The 18,639-nt window shown below is 42.3% G+C and overlaps 1 protein-coding gene across 3 annotated transcripts in view; it reads right to left on the reverse strand.

Annotated features, from left to right (window-relative positions):
* The window catches only part of TJP1 (tight junction protein 1), a 486,574-nt gene that overhangs the window by 391,454 nt on the left and 76,481 nt on the right, over positions 1–18,639 (reverse strand). For all 3 annotated transcript variants that reach the window (XM_029575150.1, XM_029575149.1, XM_029575148.1), the window contains exon 2: positions 8,408–8,464. In XM_029575150.1, the coding sequence (XP_029431010.1) occupies positions 8,408–8,464 (57 nt within the window). The remainder of the gene's footprint in view (positions 1–8,407; positions 8,465–18,639) is intronic.

An 18,639-nucleotide genomic window follows, 5' to 3' on the forward strand; every position in this document is an offset into this window, starting at 1 on the left:
TTTCCAGTTTGGAAAACATACAGGAGACATTCTAAATCTCACTAAGTCAGACATTCTGCACATTTTTCTTAACAGTCTAGAACTGTCTATCTTTGAAAGAGTTGAACAATATTCTTGTACTAATATGAACAATTATTCATCTTATAAAGAAAAATTAAGTGAAATATCAAAGCAGGCAAAATAATTGCTTCTTTTCAGACAGAAATCAGTTCTATAACATTGTCATAAAGATTTAGTAAAGGGGGGAGTATTTTAAATAGTATCTTATTGTTTGGTTCTAATTTAAACTTTAAACTGTTTTAGCATACCTTAGCAGCAGTTAAGTATTCTTGAGAATTTAATACAAAAATTACTTGATGTTACTGTTCTTTATTTTTTGAAGAAACATTAGGTTAAAAACACTATAGTGCTCAAAAACATTTTCTCTCTGTACTCTGCGATTATAAACCATTGTGTATTGTCTTAATGCTAACTTATGTGGATACTGCGTGATAATTAAGACCATTATATAAAAACTATAGAGCTACAGGAGAGAAAAACACAGAGCACAAATAGGCAGAGATGATAAAAAAAAAAAGTTAACATTATGCTGGTGAATTAAAAAAAAGTAATCCTTGAGAAAGTCAAAGCACTGAAGTCTCTTATCTCCTTCAGAAGTAGTGGATAAACTGTCATCAATGTAAAGACGAGTCATGTATCTGTAATAGGTGTTTTCCCCAAGGACAGCAAGATGTTAGGCCTCACATGGTGACATTATCGGACGGAGTCCCGGTCCGAAACCTTTTTCTTAGAAACTTGTTCAAAGCCCTTAGGTCTAGGATGGGACAGAGTCCTCCTGTTTTCTTTGGAATGAAGTAGTACTTTGAGTAGAATCCCCACCCTCTTTGTCCTTGAGGCCGATGACGAGGAACCAGACATCTTCAGCCTGGAGGAGATCCCCTATCCACAGACGGTCCTGCCGAGGTCGATGGCACAGTGTCCAGTGATGCGGCTCTGAAGTCCATCGATGCCAATGGATCCGTCTTCTTCGGCTCAAAGGGCTTTTCCATCGTGTCGAACCAAAGACGACATCCCTTTGGGGGTCATTTGTGTGCATAAGCAGCAACTCTGGATGTCATGTGATGCCCCCAGGCAGAGAACACACATCTCATGGGGGTCCATAATGAACATGGTCCTCAGGCATCGGGGAGCATCGCCAAAAACCGGATGTGGCCATGATGGAATGAAATAAAAGGGCCACAAAATCTAAATCTATGGCGGTCAGCAGTAGTGGCCGATGGGGAGGGGGAGACCCAAGCTACAGGGTCTACTGGCTCTCCAGAGAATCCTAGCATTATCTTCTAGACTAGAGAGAACTAAACATGTCCGCAGCACTGTGAATGCCCCAAATTAAGATCAACTAGAAGGCACTCCCAGAAGGTCCACCAACCTTCTTGCCATTAGCCCCCACAGAAAAACTACCCATCTGGCCTCTGACTGTTCCAGCACTCCTGCTCCATGTCTTTCTCCTGACTTGTGAACACAGAAGAATAGATGCCTGATTCTTTTTCAAAACTTTTAATGATGCAGAGACGTGCCAATTAAAATCGCCCGACTCAGGCCGAGTTTCGCAGCTCTCTAGCCGCTGCCTCAGGGGCTCCAATATTTTGATCTATGATACTGTAGCATCCAATGATTTGCAATGTTTTGCCAGCTGTACAGAAACAACTTGTTTTCAAACCTTCAAAACGCCAACCAGCAAAACTGACAGCAGTCAGTTTTGCTGGTTGGCGGCATCCAGAAACTTTTCATCCCTAATATGTCCCGATGAGATGTTAACCTACTCCATACTGGGTTAATTGAAATCGCCATTATTGTGTTGCTAATTTTATTTACATTTCTAATTTTCATTTGCATTTCACTAGCTGACCTTAAATCCGGGCCATACGGATGACAATATACCCCCCCACTGCTATGTTCTTCCCCGTCATACATGGAATTTCTAGCCATATACACATTCCACAGCGCATTTTGTATCCACCAGAAATTGTATCATGTGTGACTAAGCCTTGACATATACTGCTAACCCTCCATCAATTTTTCTACCTTGTCTTATTGATATAATTTGTATCCTGGTATATCAGTATCCTATTGATAACATGAGGCAAGTGGCACCTTATAGACTAATCCAGTGGTTCTCAACAGATGTATGGGGATACACTAGTGTGTCGTGAAGTACTGGGAGGTGTGTCACAGGGCCAGCAGATAGTTGTCTCCTTATCAGCCCAGGTGGGAGTTGGTTGACTTCTTACATTGGGTCTAATGGGAGGCTACTCTAACTTCCTTCTCTATTTTTTGGGGACGTAAACTTTATCTTCTCCTGCTGAGTCTGAGCGTGATGCTAATGATAATCTCTTCACCCTGTGGAGGGTGGGGGAAGAGAGGTTGGGGATGCTGGAAAGATGAATGTGGAATGGAGAGGAAGCATGGGGGCTACTGAGCAGGAAGGGAGTCTGGGTAGCTGGGCAGGCAGGGTGATGAAGGGGTAGGGAGAGTCAAGCAGGGGAAAGAGGGAGCACAGGGAAGAGGATTGGGGGGGGGGGGGGGTCAGGAATGCTGGGCACGGATATGAATGTGAAAGGGAGTAATTGGGAAAAAATAAAGGATGACAGAGGCATGGACGGGGTGCCAGAGCCATAAAATGTCAGTTTTGTAATGTTTTCCGAGGAATAATATTTTAGAGAAATATTAATGTTTTCCGAGGAAGAAATTCCTCCGATCAATACTTGTTATTTCCTCTCTCAGAAATCCCCAGTGCCTGCAAATCTTACTAGTTTTCTATAAGATTCAAATTTAGATGTTGTACACAGAAGTACATTGATTGTATCATTTATAACAACCCAAGATATAAATAGTGTAATAAAAAATATTTCAAAAAATTTCCAACAATGTTTCATGGGCAAGTTGTTAAAATGTACCTGGATTTAGCTCCAATTACTAGAACAAGGCGAAAAGAATTCCTTGCCTTACGGCAGCAAATAACATCATTAGGTTTCACTTTCTTTTTACGTTGCCCATGCAGATGTGAAATTAAGAAGGGGGAACATATATATGTTTTCTATCAGACAGACCAGATTCAACAGTTTGTAGAGGCCCAGCAATCTATTATTCCATCAGTACTGCCTATTGCAGAATCATCTCCTTCAAGTGAGTTACCAATTAGTGAGTAGCTAAAGAAGGCATTTATAGAATAATCCAATTTGATTATGTATCGCTTTCTTATTTGTTCTGTATAACTATCTCCATAAGTTATCTTAATTTTCCTTAATCAGCCTCTACTTTTTCTCCCAATTATTAGTTGATTGTTTTTGATTTCAGATATACAATAGGTAAGAAGTATTCTTTAATGCCTATTTTTAACTAAAATGAAATCATATTAACAGATCTGAATTGCATTTCTGTATATGTGAAATGAAAATATATATATAAAGAATTTAAAAAAAATGTCAGTTTTGGGAATGTGCATTTCTTCTGCCTTTGTACTTTGCTTATTGTAGGAGGATATGTATTTCTGTTTCTAGCTCTCCAGTCTTGCACTACATGCAGAGTGGCTTTCTGAGGTTTTCATTCCAGTTTTTGTCTTCATTCTGTATTTGGTGAAGGTCACAGAAAAGCAGTAAAAACTGCTTTTCTGTGCACCCTCTGACTTAATATCACGGTGATATTAAATCGGAGGTCTCGAAAGTTTAAAAAAAAAAAAATTTGAAATCTGCCCGCGGCTCAATTTTGCCGGTGTCCAGTTTCCGAACTCATGGCTGTCAGCTGGTTTGAGAACAAACACCAGCAAAATTGAATGTCTGCTGTCAAAACCGCTGACAGCCGCCGCTCCTGTCCAAAAAGAGGCGCTAGGGATGCGTTAGTGTCCCTAGAACGTCCCTAGTGCCTCTCTTTGCTGCGGGCCTTCATTTGAATACAGAATCGCCCTCACAGGAGAGCGGCCTGTTCGCCCGCTCTCCTGCGACTTTTACTGTTATCGGCCCGCAATTTATTGGAAGCATGAGCTTTCAAGGACAATCCACTTAGTCAGGACTCTATCCTCGAAAGCTCATGCCTCAATAAATTGCTAAGTCTATAAGGTGCCACCCGCCTCATGTCATTTTTGCTTCACCAGACTAGCAGCTATCCCTCTGAATATCGGAACCACAGTATCCCATTATCTTAATTCCATCAGGTTACTAAGATACCTATGTCTAGATTCTCATTACGTACCACACATTCTAACTCCAGTCTTAACCTTTTACTTCTGGCATTCATATAGAATTTGTGTTTGTTAACTTTATTTACAAACTGCTTATTCAGCAGTTAAGTAATTTGGAATCTTTTATATTAGTCTGTTCATTATTTAAATTTCACCTGGGTTTCAGCCTTCACCACAACATCACTATCAGGATATTCTAACTTCCTTGTTATGCCATTATTCTTAGAAGATATCTTTCTGAACTAGGTGCTGCTGATAGACTGTCCGCTTTCTCCAAGATTTAGTTTAAAAGCTTTACTCTCCTTTTTAAATGTTAATGCCAGCAGCTGGATTCCACCTCGGTTAAGGTGGAGCCCCATCCTATTGGAATGGTCTCTCCCTACCCCAAAATGTTCCCCAGTCCCTAATAAATCTATAGCTCTCCTCTCTGCACCATCATCTTATCCATGCTTTAAGGAGCTCAATTTGCCTTTGTGGTTCTGCACATGAAACAGGAAGCATTTCTGACAATGCTATTCTGGAGGTTCTGGATTTCATCTTTGTACCTAAAAGCCAACATTTGACTTCTAGAACCTCCCTCCTGCACCTTTCTATGTTGCTAATATCCATGTGTATCACTACAGAGGGCTCCTCCCTAGCACTTTCTAAAATTCCATTTAGGTGATGTATGAGATCTTCAAACCAGACAGACAAGTTACCAAGCGATACTTATGCCGACCAGTAACCCAGCTATCTACATTCCTAATAATTTAATCGCTATCTACCACAGCGGTCCTAATGCTTTCCTCCTGAGGAAATGGCCCTGAAGAGACATCCTCAGTTTGAAAACAATTTGTCATCTTGTATGCAGGATCTAGCTTCATAATCACTTTCTGCCACACCACAGTGATGTTCTCATTCCAGGTGACCTTGCTCCTACAAAGCAAACAGGGGCTAAAAGACTAGAGGTGGGACTACTCTGTGTCACCCAAGGTCTCTTCTATATACCACTGTCTTCCTCAGTTCATCCAAGTCTGCCATTCTAGGCTCCAGAGATTGGACTCATTCTCTGACAGTCAGGAGCAATTTGCATCGGGTACATACATACAACCTTTCACAACAGGCAAATCATACATGGGGCATTCTGTGCAAAAGATTGGATAGCTCCCATCCCCCTGCTGGATAGCTGTCTGCATCTTAATTTTGTAGAGGATATAAAGTTAGGAGCAAGGATAATTAATCTCAGGGCTTAATTTATAGAGAAAGAGCAAATGGAATCATGGAGTGTTGATGTTGTGGGGAGGGAGGGAACAGGACCTAAAAATATTTAAGGAACTTTATTTTAGTCTGTCAATGACCTACTACAGGTCTACAGTTAAATGCTAACCTTAGCAACTGATTATTACTCATGTTGCAGTTCATCCGTAATTGACTTATTGTGAAAAGATTCCCTCCTAATCTAATTCAGCTAACAATCTATATATGAAATTATGTGGCTGGGGTTGGTGGGAAAACAACACTGTTGAATATATATGAGGAAACAATTTGCTGAGAAAACACAAGTAAGCTAGCTATTGCAAGTTCTTACACAAAATAAAAACAAAATTTAACCAGCAAATTCCCTCAAAACACAGTATCTTTAACCCTCAATAACTTTAGAAGAAAAAAAAGAAAGACAGACACTTTCCCCAGCAAACAAATACTTCTAGGTCTTGACTAGCAAATGTAGCTTCTGCTTTCAGCAATCCCTCAAAATAAAGGTTTACAAAATCATGAGTATTGTGGAACGGGTAGATAGGAACTTTTTTTACCTTTTCAAATAGTATTAGGAATTAGTGAACACTCCATGAAACTGGTAGCAGATTTAAAACAAAATTTGAGAAAGTTTTTTTAGAATATATGTTTTTCCATCAACATACAATTAAGCCCTGGAATCTGTTGCCAAAGGATGTGGTGAAAGTTAACACAGCTGGATTTAAAAAAAGATTTGGACAAGTATCTGAAGGAAAGGCTCATTAACAGTTAGCTAGGCAGGCACTGAGGGGCCGATGCAATAATTTTCTCGAAAAGCAGGCGCTGACTTTTTAGCGCTCGCTTTAACGCACGTATGGCGCCCGCAAGGGGGGGGGGGGCACCATGCAATAGGCAAATTAGGGGGTCGCGCTAGCAAGGAGCCGCTAGAGTCGCTTGCGCGACCTTAGCACTCCTTGCCAACGCGACCCCGTGGCGGCTGCCAGTAATGAAAATGGCTGCCAAGTCATAATGAAAACAGACGCAGAGTTTACCAGCGGTATGCAGAGGTTTTTTTTTTGGGGGGTTTTTTTTACTGACGTACAGAAAAGCAGTTTTATCAGCTATTAACGCCTGCTCCAGGCAGGTGTTAATATCTGAAAGATAAATGTGCGCCTGAGACACACATTTATTTTTTTGCATTTGGAGTGAACAAGTAATAGCCTCACTCATATGCATTTGCATGTGATGAGCACTCTCTCATTCACTCCATAGGCGCTAATCCCCCTATTGCATTAGGAGGTGGATTAGCGCCTATTTAACCCGCAGCTGACTGCGGGTTATACAGTGCGCTCAGCCCCTGAGATTGCTGCTTCCTACATCTGGGAATGAGTAACAAGGAGGTGATTTTCTGAGACAGGATGCTGACATCAATGGACTATTGGTCTGACTCAGCATGGCACTTGTGTTCTTATGACAAAAAACAAAAACATGTTTAAAAATGACTCATGTTTTCCATCAACTAGAAGAATATGCTGTCCAGGCCAAAGCCTTTTTTCTTGTGTTGGTATTTGGAAAACTGAACTGAGGGTCCAGGATTGGTAGAATTTCACCACTTAAAAAAAACCAAAAAAAAAAAAAAAAAAACACACCCTTCAATGACAACTTGTATTGCTTTCTGAAAGAGACAGCAGTAACATATGAAAATAAAATAATGTGTTTCCACTAGCCACACTCATAGTCAGATTACGGCAGATAGCAAAAGATTTTTACCTAAGCATATACCATACAAATTGGATGATCACATAATTTACAGACTTTATTCTGTTCAAGGAATAGCATTTTGTGAAAATACAAAAACTATATAAAAACAGTAATATTCTGGGATGGGAAGCATATATGAAAAACAAGTTTGTACCATGTACTACAAATCTCAGCTACACAAGCTCAATATACAGAAAAAAAGCTACCACAATCAATGCAAAGTTACTACTATCTTTTGAAAATTCTTTTGGGATGATCTAGAAGGCAGCCAGTTATACTTGGAGTAACTATTATATTATTATAGTTAATTATCATTAATTGAAAGGAATTTAAGTTTCTTATTAAAGAATTGAACAACTTTTTAAATTAAGGGTTGACCTAATTGCTTAGTGGCAATGCTGCATATCAACAAGAGGGAGTTCAGAGTTTGCCCCCCCCCCCCCCCGTCAACCAGGGCTGGAGATACTGCAAAATCAACATTCCCAACCTCCAGGGGTAGTCTCAGCCATTGCACAACAGAAGTAGCAGCCAGGCTCAGGGTACATATGTACCAAGTTCCAGGGGGAGCCATGGTCTGTGGCCTATGGCTGGAGGACTATCACGTTAGGTGTGAGCTATACTGAGGCAAAGAAGAATGGTTAAAAAGTCCATATAGTTGCAATGAAGGCTCACAGCACCACTGTCCAATAAGAAGCTGGTTTCACTTGAACTGGAAACCACTGTAATAGGATCATATTTTGGCCTCAAGAAACACATTAAGTTAATCCAATAAAAAGTTTCGCCTTATATATTTTTTTTTAATTTAACCTTTATTTCTAACCATCAAGATGCAGGGAAGAATGATGGATAGCAGTTAAACAATTTAAATACAATTTTAAAAACCCACAAAAATATAGCTCTACCAGAAAAGTTTTCATAATAGTATCCATACAATGACAATTAGATCCGATGTTTTATGTACAAAAACTTTCACACAAAAAAGACAGCTAGCTAAAAAGACAAATACAAAGAAAGCTTAACACAGGCTACTACCATAAGTCATCCCGAATATACAGCAATTCTAATTTTAACAAAGGAAGATGACAAAATCAATTTCCTTTTCTTTTGCTTCCTGCCATCTGGCCTCTCTCTATTGTTTGTAAAAAGCTGCCAACATCCTGAGATATGTATACTGAATTCACTGTTGTAGTAACTCACCCTGTGAAGGGTCACTGTGTGTTGTTCCCATATCGCCGTTTCCTCCATTGCGGTGCTCTGAAAAAAAAATATATATATGAATACATTTTAGCTTCAGAGAAAGGTTTAAACACAAATGAAAGCTAAGACTTTATAACAAGGATAGCAAAGTTCTACAACCTCACAGTATGAAGCTTACTAACAATGCACTAGGTTCAGGGATAACAGGCCATTTTAAAAGACAGGAAACCACATACTACAACTTTCTTTCCAATTTCTTTGCAATTAAGCAGCTTGGAAAGAAGGCTTAATCCAGTATAACCCCATTACAATGAACTTGGTCAGAGAATTCATTTCCTGATGAAACATCCTGTGAAATTCCCATGTCTCCCAAAGTATTTCAAATGCCAGCAGGCTTGTCATCTTGGACTCTGATCATATGATCTTAGTGGCTAAAGAGTTACAGACTTGAAAAAAAAATTGGTAGGAAGATCTAAGGAATATCAGTGATTGGGATCTTTTTGCCTCTGAGCCTTAGCAAAATTAAGGTGCCAATAACCTGTGCATTCAGAATAAATGTGAAAAGTGAAGGATATGAACCATTTTAAATAAAGTGTTAATTGTGAAAGAAGTCAATTTTTCCTACACCTTTTGTATTCCCTCTTCTATTCAAACAGTAATACATTTAAATAGAAAGCTTTTTAGGACTAATACAAATTAGTCATCTAAGAGTAACATGCTATATGCATTATCATCCAAAAAATATGCAATTATGAATTCAATGTTTTTATTCCAACTGTCATGGCTAGCCAGCTACTTTAAAGCAGATTAGATAGTGGTTAGGGCAATTTAAAAGTATTACAGTTACATATATACATGTAAATGCATATATACATAAATGAAAATAAGGTGTGTGTATTTACACACTCACACAGTTTAATTTGTGTGTGTTTGGGGGGGAGGGGGGCATGGCCTGGAATGCAGTTTGACACTTATTTTCAGACTTAAAAGGCAGAGCAACAAGTATGTACTGCTCCAGCCCTCCCCTTCCAAGCAGCAGGTAGGGAAGAGGAGATGTTGAACCTGGAACAGCGCAGAGAAAAGTCAAGTCACTGCTTCCTAATTCAGTAACCCCCTCCCCTTTGTTTTCCTCCTATTTTATAAGGAACAGGAGGAGAAGGAGTGATCCTGAGACAAACACTGCAGAGCAAAGGGCACAAAAAAAGGGGTTAAACTGGTGCATGTTTGAAACTTGTGAGCAGTATGGCCAGCTGTCAAGACTTCAACTCTGGGCTTGATTGGCACTACTGCTCATCTCTTTCAAATGTGTACTAAACTCATTGCCCTATTGTGTCTCATCTAGATTTTAATTTCTGGCAGAATGATCCAGAACAAATGTTCTGCCACCTTTTTTCAGGGAGCCAAGGAAGACGAGTACAGCTGGCAGTATAAATGCATTTTTTCCCATATGGAAAAGAGCAGACCAGTAGTGGCTAGTTCATTTCTGGACCCCAAGCTCCTGCACAAAGCAGGGAAAAGTGTTGGAATTGCTTACCCTGAGACAGAGGTAGCCTCATGGCCTTGATTTTAGTGCAATTTCCAGGCACAATTAAGGCTGAAGACATGGGTTGAACGCCTACTTATGTTACTATTAGTGTGTTGATTTATTGGTACCACTGCTGATGTTGGCTTCCTGGGTCCTAACCTCTATGCCCCTGGTGAGGAAGTGAGTGATCAAAAGGTAGGGAAAGAAGATAAGGTGCAGGAGTGCAGGAGTGCAAGAGTGAGTAGGGCATATAGGAGAACAAAAGTGAGTGAGCAGATCGCAGGGGCTGTGGATTGTGTGAGAAAGGGAGACAGTGAGGGGATGAAAGGCACCAGCCCTGGATTTCCCATAGGCACACTAGGCCTGTGCCTAGGGCAGCAAAATTCTGAGGGGTAGTAGGCCGGCTGAAAACATATTGCATTCCAGTTCTGCTGAATAACTCAGAAAAGAATGGTCTGCTTCCTGCTCCAAACCCTCCCCTTCCAATGCAGAGAATAGTTGATTTGACAAGAGAATTCCTGAGTGGACCGGAGACCCTGGGTGCTGAGCCCATCTACGTGAGCTCCCCATCCCAAGGTGAATGCATCCGTGGTTAGGGAGTTCTCGAAAAGGGATCCCCCGTCCAGATTTGAAAGTACCCACCACCAGGACAATGAGTCCGAGAGACTAGGTGACTCAAGCAATTATGGAGGCTCTGAGTGGCCTGGCACCACTGTGACCTTAGAATCCACTGGGCTCTGCGCATGTGTAAACATGCCAAGGGAATGACATGCACGGATGCTAGCATATGATCTAACTGCCTCAACATGTGCCAGGCTGACACCTGCTGGCTCTTTTGGATCTCTGCTGTGATGTTCGTCAAGGTGATGGCCCTCTCGTGAGGCAGGAAGGCCTTGGCCTAAGCCGTGTCTAGCAGGGCTCCTATGAAGTCCAACTGAAGTGACAGACAGATGGGACTCTGGATAGTTGCGAACGAACCCTAGTTTGGGCGGATTCAATAAACATACACACAGCTAATGCGACCAACATTGCTCTATGCTTCAACAGCAAGAAGAAATGTGGGAAAAAGGATTTGCATTCACGAATAAGCATGGGAGTAGCTTGCTTGTTGCGGCGGTTACTAGCCCAAACCAAAATAAGCCTGATACTTCACTTTGAATACATATACAGCGCAGCTCACTGCTTCAACGGCAGGGGGGAATGAAGAAGAGAGGATTTATATTCAAACAACCAACAAGGACTAAATTGCACAGGCTGGGTAAACAAATAAGCGTGGGAGTAGCTTGCTTATTGCGACGGTTACGACCCCTAACCAATTAGGCTTGATACTTCACTTTGATGCAGCTCCAGCACTGCTCTCTACATCAGTGGCAGGAGTGGAAGGAAAATAGAACCAAAGAGTTACCAATAAGGGCCCTGAACTCAGAGTAACAGATTATGAGAAAAATAAGTGTGAAAGCTTGCTGGGCAGACTGGATGGGCCGTTTGTTCTTCTGCCATCATTTCTATGTTAGTGACTGCAACACCCAGATGGTGAAGTGCATGGGCCTGGCCACCCCTACCTGAGATGTGTTCTTCACTGGCCAATCTTCCAGATTCAGGAAAACGAACTCCCAGCCTGCGGAGGTGCGCCACCATCACAGCCATTTGTGAAGACCCGTGGGGCTGATGCAAGCCCAAACAGCAACATCCAGTACTGAATGTGCTGTTTTCCGACCACAAAATAATCAGATACTTCCTGTGACTGGGGAAGATCTCGTCATGAGCGTATCCTTCCTTTAAGTCAAGGGAGCATAGCCAGACCCCTTTTTGCAAAAGGGAGATCAAGGTGCCCATGGAAACCATCTTGAACTTTTCTTAGAAACTTGTTCAAGACCCTTAGGTCTGGGATGGGACAGAGTCCTCCTGTTCTCTTTGGAATGAGGTAGTACCTGGAGTAAAATCCCCATCTTTTTGGCCCTGATGGTATGGGCTCGACCGCTCTGGCTGTTAAGAGGGAGGATAGCTCAGCTAATAGTACCTCTGGATACGCTACCAGCCCCCAAGATGGGCAGAGGGCAATTTGGCGGAATACCCAATAGATTCAATCAGTACCCTTGACGGTCAGACAAAACCCACTGATCCAAGTTTATACTGCACCACTGGTTCCCAAAGAACATCAGCCTGCCCCCAACCAGAGGGTCCATTGTCCCGGGTATGGGCAACTGGCCTATGCTTCCTATGCAGCCAGTCAAAACCCCATCCTCTGAGTTGACCGAGGAACTGGCTGGGGCTTGGGGGGGGTCTCTGCTGCCTAGGATGGCCATGTGAGCCCTGATTACGTTGATGGGAACAACATCTACCTCTTAAATCCTCACTCGCAAATGACCCTGTCTTCCAGAAAATGCACGTGCACCATTGCACTAGGAACCTTGGGGGTTCAGATTGATCAGCAATTAAACCTCGAAACACATCAATGCTATTCTCAAGGAGGGTTTCTACAAACTGAATGTTATGAAAAACTGAAACCTCTTCTCCATGCCAGTGACTTTCGTACTGTCATACAGGCCACACTAGTGTCCAAAATGGATTACTGCAACTCCCTCTTTCTTGGCTTACCCTACTCCTCCATAAAACCACTCCAAATGCTGCAGAACGCAGTACCCAGGTCTATCTCCAACGCACGGAAATATGATATCTCCCCTATCCTGAAAGAGATGCACTGGCTTCCTATCCCCTCTTGCATCTTTTTTAAAACCCTCACTATTATCCATAAAGATATATATATATATATATATATGTGCATGTGAGGCCCTTCAGCCTCACATGCACAACTCAGCCAACTAGGATATCCGAAAAAAAGGGACCCTCCATGTGCCCTCCTTAAAGAAAAGCACACCTCACATCCACAAGGGAGCGGGCACTCTCCATTGCTGGCCCCTCGTATTGGAATGCACTTCCGACCCACCTCAAGCTAGAACCATGCATGACAAAATTCAGATCCCAATTAAAAACCTGGCTTTTCAAACAAGCCTTCCCCCCAAAACCCTTAGCAGCCCTCATTCTATGTCATGCGATAATTGTATATGCCTGTTTATATTAACATGTTACATCTGTTTACTGTTAGTATTATGCCTATTGCTATTGCTTCTTTCTTTCCTGCTTTCCTTTGGTTCGTTGTATCCCCTCCCCCATGTCCTGTTCTTTGTAATCTTCATGTCTATAGTTTGCTGTAAACCGATATGATGTCCCCACAAATATCGGTATAAAAGTCTCTTTAAATAAATAAAATAAATAAAGGAGGCAGAGGATAGTACATCCTTTAGCAAAAGACTTCCTTGGCCCCAGTCACATTAGCCTCCTAGAAAAGGATGACAGGTATGGAGTTGGAGGATTTCATAGTGGTCTTTAAGTAGGACCATTGTATCCCTCACCCTCTCTGAAGAGATTCTCTCCAGTATATGGCATGTCAGCGAGCCATTCCCATTACCTCTGGTCTGAGATCAGAGGCCCGCAGCCAAGCCATTCTGTGCCAGTTCCCACTGCTCTTGATGCAGTCTCAAAAACATTGTAGGTCGCATGTTAGTGTTTTCCACACTCCAGGTCCTTATGCACCAGCGACATGAGTGTATCCTGCTGCTGTTGAGGCAGCTGCTCAATCACCTCCTGCACCTGCTTCCAGATGTCAGAGTACTGGCTCATGCAGAGCTAGAAGGCAGCTATGTGGGCAATGAGCATGGCACCTTGAATTACCTTAATCCCAAGAGTGTCCATTGCTCTATGGTCCTACTCCAGGGGCAAGGAGGAATGTGTCCTAGAGTGCTGGCCCTCTTGAGGGCGGATTCGACCATCACAGACTTGTGGGGCAGCTGGACACTTATCGAATCTGGCAGCTTTCAGGACAAGCTAGACCCCTTTTGCCTTCTGATTAACAGGAGGCACTGTGAGGGGGTGCTCCCATATCCTCAGCAGTAACTTAAGGATCTCATATACCGGAAGTGCCACGATCTCTCCTTAGGAAGCTCCACGAACTGGAGGATCTCAAGCATTTTGTGCCTGGCATCCTCCTCCTCAATAACTGAAAAAGGATGGCTTCCGCCATCATCCTTACAAAATCTGCGAAGGTTAAAGTTTTCAGGCAGAGACTTCCTTCGCTCTTCTGGGAGGAGAAGGGTCTGAAGGGAGACCCTCTGAGCAGGACTCTAAAACATCATCCCCTAAGGGGTCACAGGGTTCTTCATCCTCAATGAAAGCCATGGGGGATGAGTCCCTAGGTACTCGGCCTTCATCCAGAAGTGCAGGCACCTGTAAAACTGGGGGGGGGGGGGGCGGCGGCAGGCCTCGGCATCTCTGCTAGCCTTGGTGGAGCTTCCTCGGAGGAACTGGTGACGACCAACATATCAGTAGGGGGAAGTCTTCTGTGCCCTGCCGGGCACTGATGCTGTCCCAGGAAGAGACTCCAGCTGGGTCGATAATGCACCGAAGCCCTGCAGCACCCAGTCCACTGCTAACTGGACTTGCAGCACCTCCTCAAACGTTGCAAATGCCAATACAGACTGGGAGGAAATAGAGGGTCCGAAGAGGATCTGACCACCCCTAAGTCGATCAGTGACTGGCATCAGGACCAGTGTAGACCATCGTGGATACCCGGAACCGATGCAGGTTTGGCAATCCTCACTGCGGGGTTGCTTCAGTAGTATCATGCAACGACGGAGACCAGTGCCGATGCTACTTCAGCTTCCCTAGATGCTTGGCCTGGTCCTTCCCCGGTGCAGAGGCTGATGACAAGGAACCAGACATCCTCAACCTAGAGGAGATAGACAATCAGTCTCCAGTGCCCCATCCACCAACACCATCAATGGTCCCGCCAATGTGGATGGTTTGGTGTTCATCAGTGCAACTCCTTGGTCCTTCAATGCCAATAGCTCTGACTCCTTTGACCTGAAGAGCTGCGCCATCTTGTTGAGTCAAGGCAGACATCCCTCTGGGGTTATCTGGGCACATAAACAGCAACCCCGGACGTCATGCTATGCCCTCAGGAAAACATGTATATTGTGCAGATCCATGATTGACATGGTCCTCTGGCACTGGGGGCATCATGAAAATTATGATGGGGCCAAGTTGGACGAAACAAAAAGGGGCACGAACTGAGAACAATGGCGGCGGGGCGGCAATGGCCGGCAAGAATCAATGAACCGCTGCCACAGGGATCAACCACAAAAGGAAACTTACCCGAATCGCCGAAAACCCTGACTAGGAAACACTACAGAAGGAACCGGGTGATGGAACAATGAGGAAGAAAAAAAAAAAAACCCGCGAGAAAAAGCAGTTTTCCCACAAAGCCTAAAACAGCCAGCTCACTCACTCACATCATGAGGTTTACAGTTCCATGGAAAAAAAAGAGACACAGGAGACTCTGTGAGGTCGTATGGTACAGGGCAAGCTGGGCATGCTCAGTGTGCCTAGTCAAAGTTCTAGAAACTTTGACAATTTTTCCGGTTCCATCTGATGTCACTCGTGTGAGGACTACCATCTTGCTTGTCTTTGGATAAAGAGATTCTTAAACACAAAAAAGAAAAAAGAAATGACATAAGCACACTGGAATAAATCTATACTGGGCACCTAGGTGCCAATTATATTTATTTAAATTTATATTCCGCTTTTCAGTACTTCTATAGGAATTTTACCCACAATATATGTGCCATAATCCTAGAAAAAGTACATAGTTTTGCTTTTGATTACTGCCCAACAAAAAAAAAAAAAAAAAAAAATTAGATATTTTTGCCCTTTTAATCTGCAGATAACATTTTGGCACAAGATATGAAGAAGTTTGAATAATCAAACCAACGCAAGCTGTTTTTCTCTCAGTCATCCCTCGCCTCTGAATGCCTTCAAAGTTTGTGGATAAAAGTATGCCTGTTTAATCCCGGTATTTTACAAGCTGTTAAAAGACTGTTTTGTACACCTCAACAATATCTCTGAAAATGTTTTAATGAGTGAATTGTATTTCAAATTCTCTCATTGAATGTTTGTACCCATCACCTGGGCCTTTAAAGCCAAAAGTTAGTTGGTACTGACCAATGTCTGAAGCGTAGTTCTACTCTTGATACACTGTATCACTGTTCTTGGGATTGTGAGGTCATACGCCAATTCTGGCAGGCTGTTCTTTGTTTTTGTTTTGTTTTTTTTGAGTGGCGTAGTGCATTGTACTATACCAAGATCTCCTCTTGTATGTCTGTTTGAACATATGGAGGAGTTTAATCCTGGAATAATGAAACACACAAAGGCAGTTTCTGCCAAAAGCATTTTTATTAGCGAAAAAATAGACATTGGAACATTGGATGGTAATAGAGAGTCCCATCTTTTACCTACTCTAAGCTAAAATTACATGAAATGGTGATTTTTGAACATATAACTGCCTGCACAACATCAAAGAATTATGCTTTTTATTGAGATTTGGCAGGAATATATCACATCTTTGAATGATAGAGCACTGAATCTCCTATTGTCTCTTTGGTGATACAGGGCACCTTTGATCCTCTGTCTCCTTGCCAACTGCACTTGGCCAACCAGGACCATTTTCTGTAAACCATTATGGGATTTCAAATTCAGGTTTTATAAGCAATTCTATTTATCTTGGTTCATGTTATTGCTCCCAATGTACATGGAAGTAAGGGGGGGGGGGTCATCAAGGAATATCAGTTCATTATTTGGTTGCTATAAATGTGTGTTTTAAATTTGTTCCTGGAAAATGATAAATAAAATTAGCAAAAAGTTTTTTTTTTATATATGCATACTTTTATTTATAGATTTAATATTGCTCAACCTAAGACTCCATTTCTGCAGGTAAAATATTTTTAGTTTTATCATGATTTATATAGCGCATGCCAGATGTGCATAGCACTGTACAGTGACACATAATAGACCATCCCTACTGCATAATGCTTGCAATTTATATAGCAGATCAAAAGCTAAAATATGCTGATATATTTGAGCACCATACATATTATATACCCATTGGTGAGACGCTGTATGTGTGCACCCAATGCAGAGTATTCCTGGCTCTCAGAACAAGACCAAATCTCTAGAGGCTACAGTAACAGAAAGACATGGAGGAGTTGAGGCAGACAGATTCACAGATGAGACCTACAGGGAAAAAGTAGTAAAATCCTAACTTTAGTCTGGCAGTTTCTGTGCTGCCTTGGAGCAAGGTAACCTGGAAGGGAAGATATCACCTTGATGTAGCATGAAATTATCATTCAGCTAGGGCCTGCACTCTAGATGATGCAGTATCCTCTTGCAGACAGGATGAGTCTCCAAGGGCTTATGGCCAGGAGGAAAGGATAAGGACGGCCATCACAGTTGAAGATTCTATTAGGAATGTAGATAGCTGAATGGTAGGTGGACATTAGGATCACTTGCTGACTTGCCTGCCTGATGCAAAGGTGATGGACCTCACACATCACTTAGATAAGAAACCTAGACAGTGCTGCCGAGTGACTTTTTGCCATGATCTAGTTTAAAAGCTGCTTTATCCTCTTTTTGAAGGTTAGAGCCAACAGCCAGCTCCCACCTTGATAAGGTGAAGCCCATCCTTTTGGATGGTTGGTTTATGTGAGAATCACTTGGTAACTTGTCTGCCTCTGTCAACAGTGGCACAACTGCAAAAGGAAAGAGTGAAGTGAATAACAAATCTCAAATAAAATCTCATAAGAAGTCCAGGAAAAGCAATAACCTTAAAGAGAATACCTGGAAGGCTATGACCACAAATGCTCATAGTTTGGGAAATAAAATCCCAGATCTGCAGGCCCTAATGACTGAGGCAGAATTGGACATTGTTGCTATCACAGAGACATGGTTCACAGAATCTCACGATTGGGATACAACAATACCAGGCTTTAACTTGTTAAGGAAGGACAGAGAGGATAGAAAAGGGGGAGGTGTGGCTCTTTATGTCAGAAACAACATCCAAGCATCTGAGCTGCAAGGAAGTTGGGGCAAGGAAAGCTCTATGGGTCGACCTAAAAAAAGATGACGGAGCATCCATTTATATTGGAGTGGTTTACAGGCCTCCAAACCAAAGGAAGAGCTGGACAGAGATCTGGTTGAAGACATCTATAAGATAGGTAAGAAGGGAGAAGTGGTGATCGTGGGTGACTTTAATATGCCAGATGTAGACTGGAAAATCCCATCTGCAGAAACTAAAAATAGTAGAGCGATAGTGGATGCCATGCAAGTATCTTTGTTCAAACAAATGGTGTTGGAACCCACGAGAGAAGGAGCTATACTCGACTTAGTGCTCCCTAATGCAGATAATGTCTCAGATGTCCAGGTGGGCGCCCACCTCAGCAGCAGTGATCAAACGGTATGGTTTAATATCACTAAAATAATAGGGAAAAGAACCACAAAGACCCGAGTTTTACAGTTCAAAAACACAGACTTTGAGGAAATGGGGAAGTACCTGGAGGAAGAACTTAAAGGATGGGAGAACGAGAGAGATGTGGATCAGCAGTGGTCCAATCTAAAAGGAGCAATCACCAAGGCAACTGCTCTATATGTTAGAAATGTAAAGAAAAGCAAAAGAAAATTGAAACCTATCTGGTTCTCAAAGGAGGTGGCAGACAAAATTAAAGCGAAAAGAACAGCATTCAAGAAATATAAAGGATCCCAAAGGGAGGAGCACAAAGAAGAATATTTGTATCAACTGAGGGAGACAAAGAAATTAATC

Source organism: Rhinatrema bivittatum, chromosome 13, assembly GCF_901001135.1.
Source record: "Rhinatrema bivittatum chromosome 13, aRhiBiv1.1, whole genome shotgun sequence".
NCBI lineage: Eukaryota > Metazoa > Chordata > Amphibia > Gymnophiona > Rhinatrematidae > Rhinatrema > Rhinatrema bivittatum.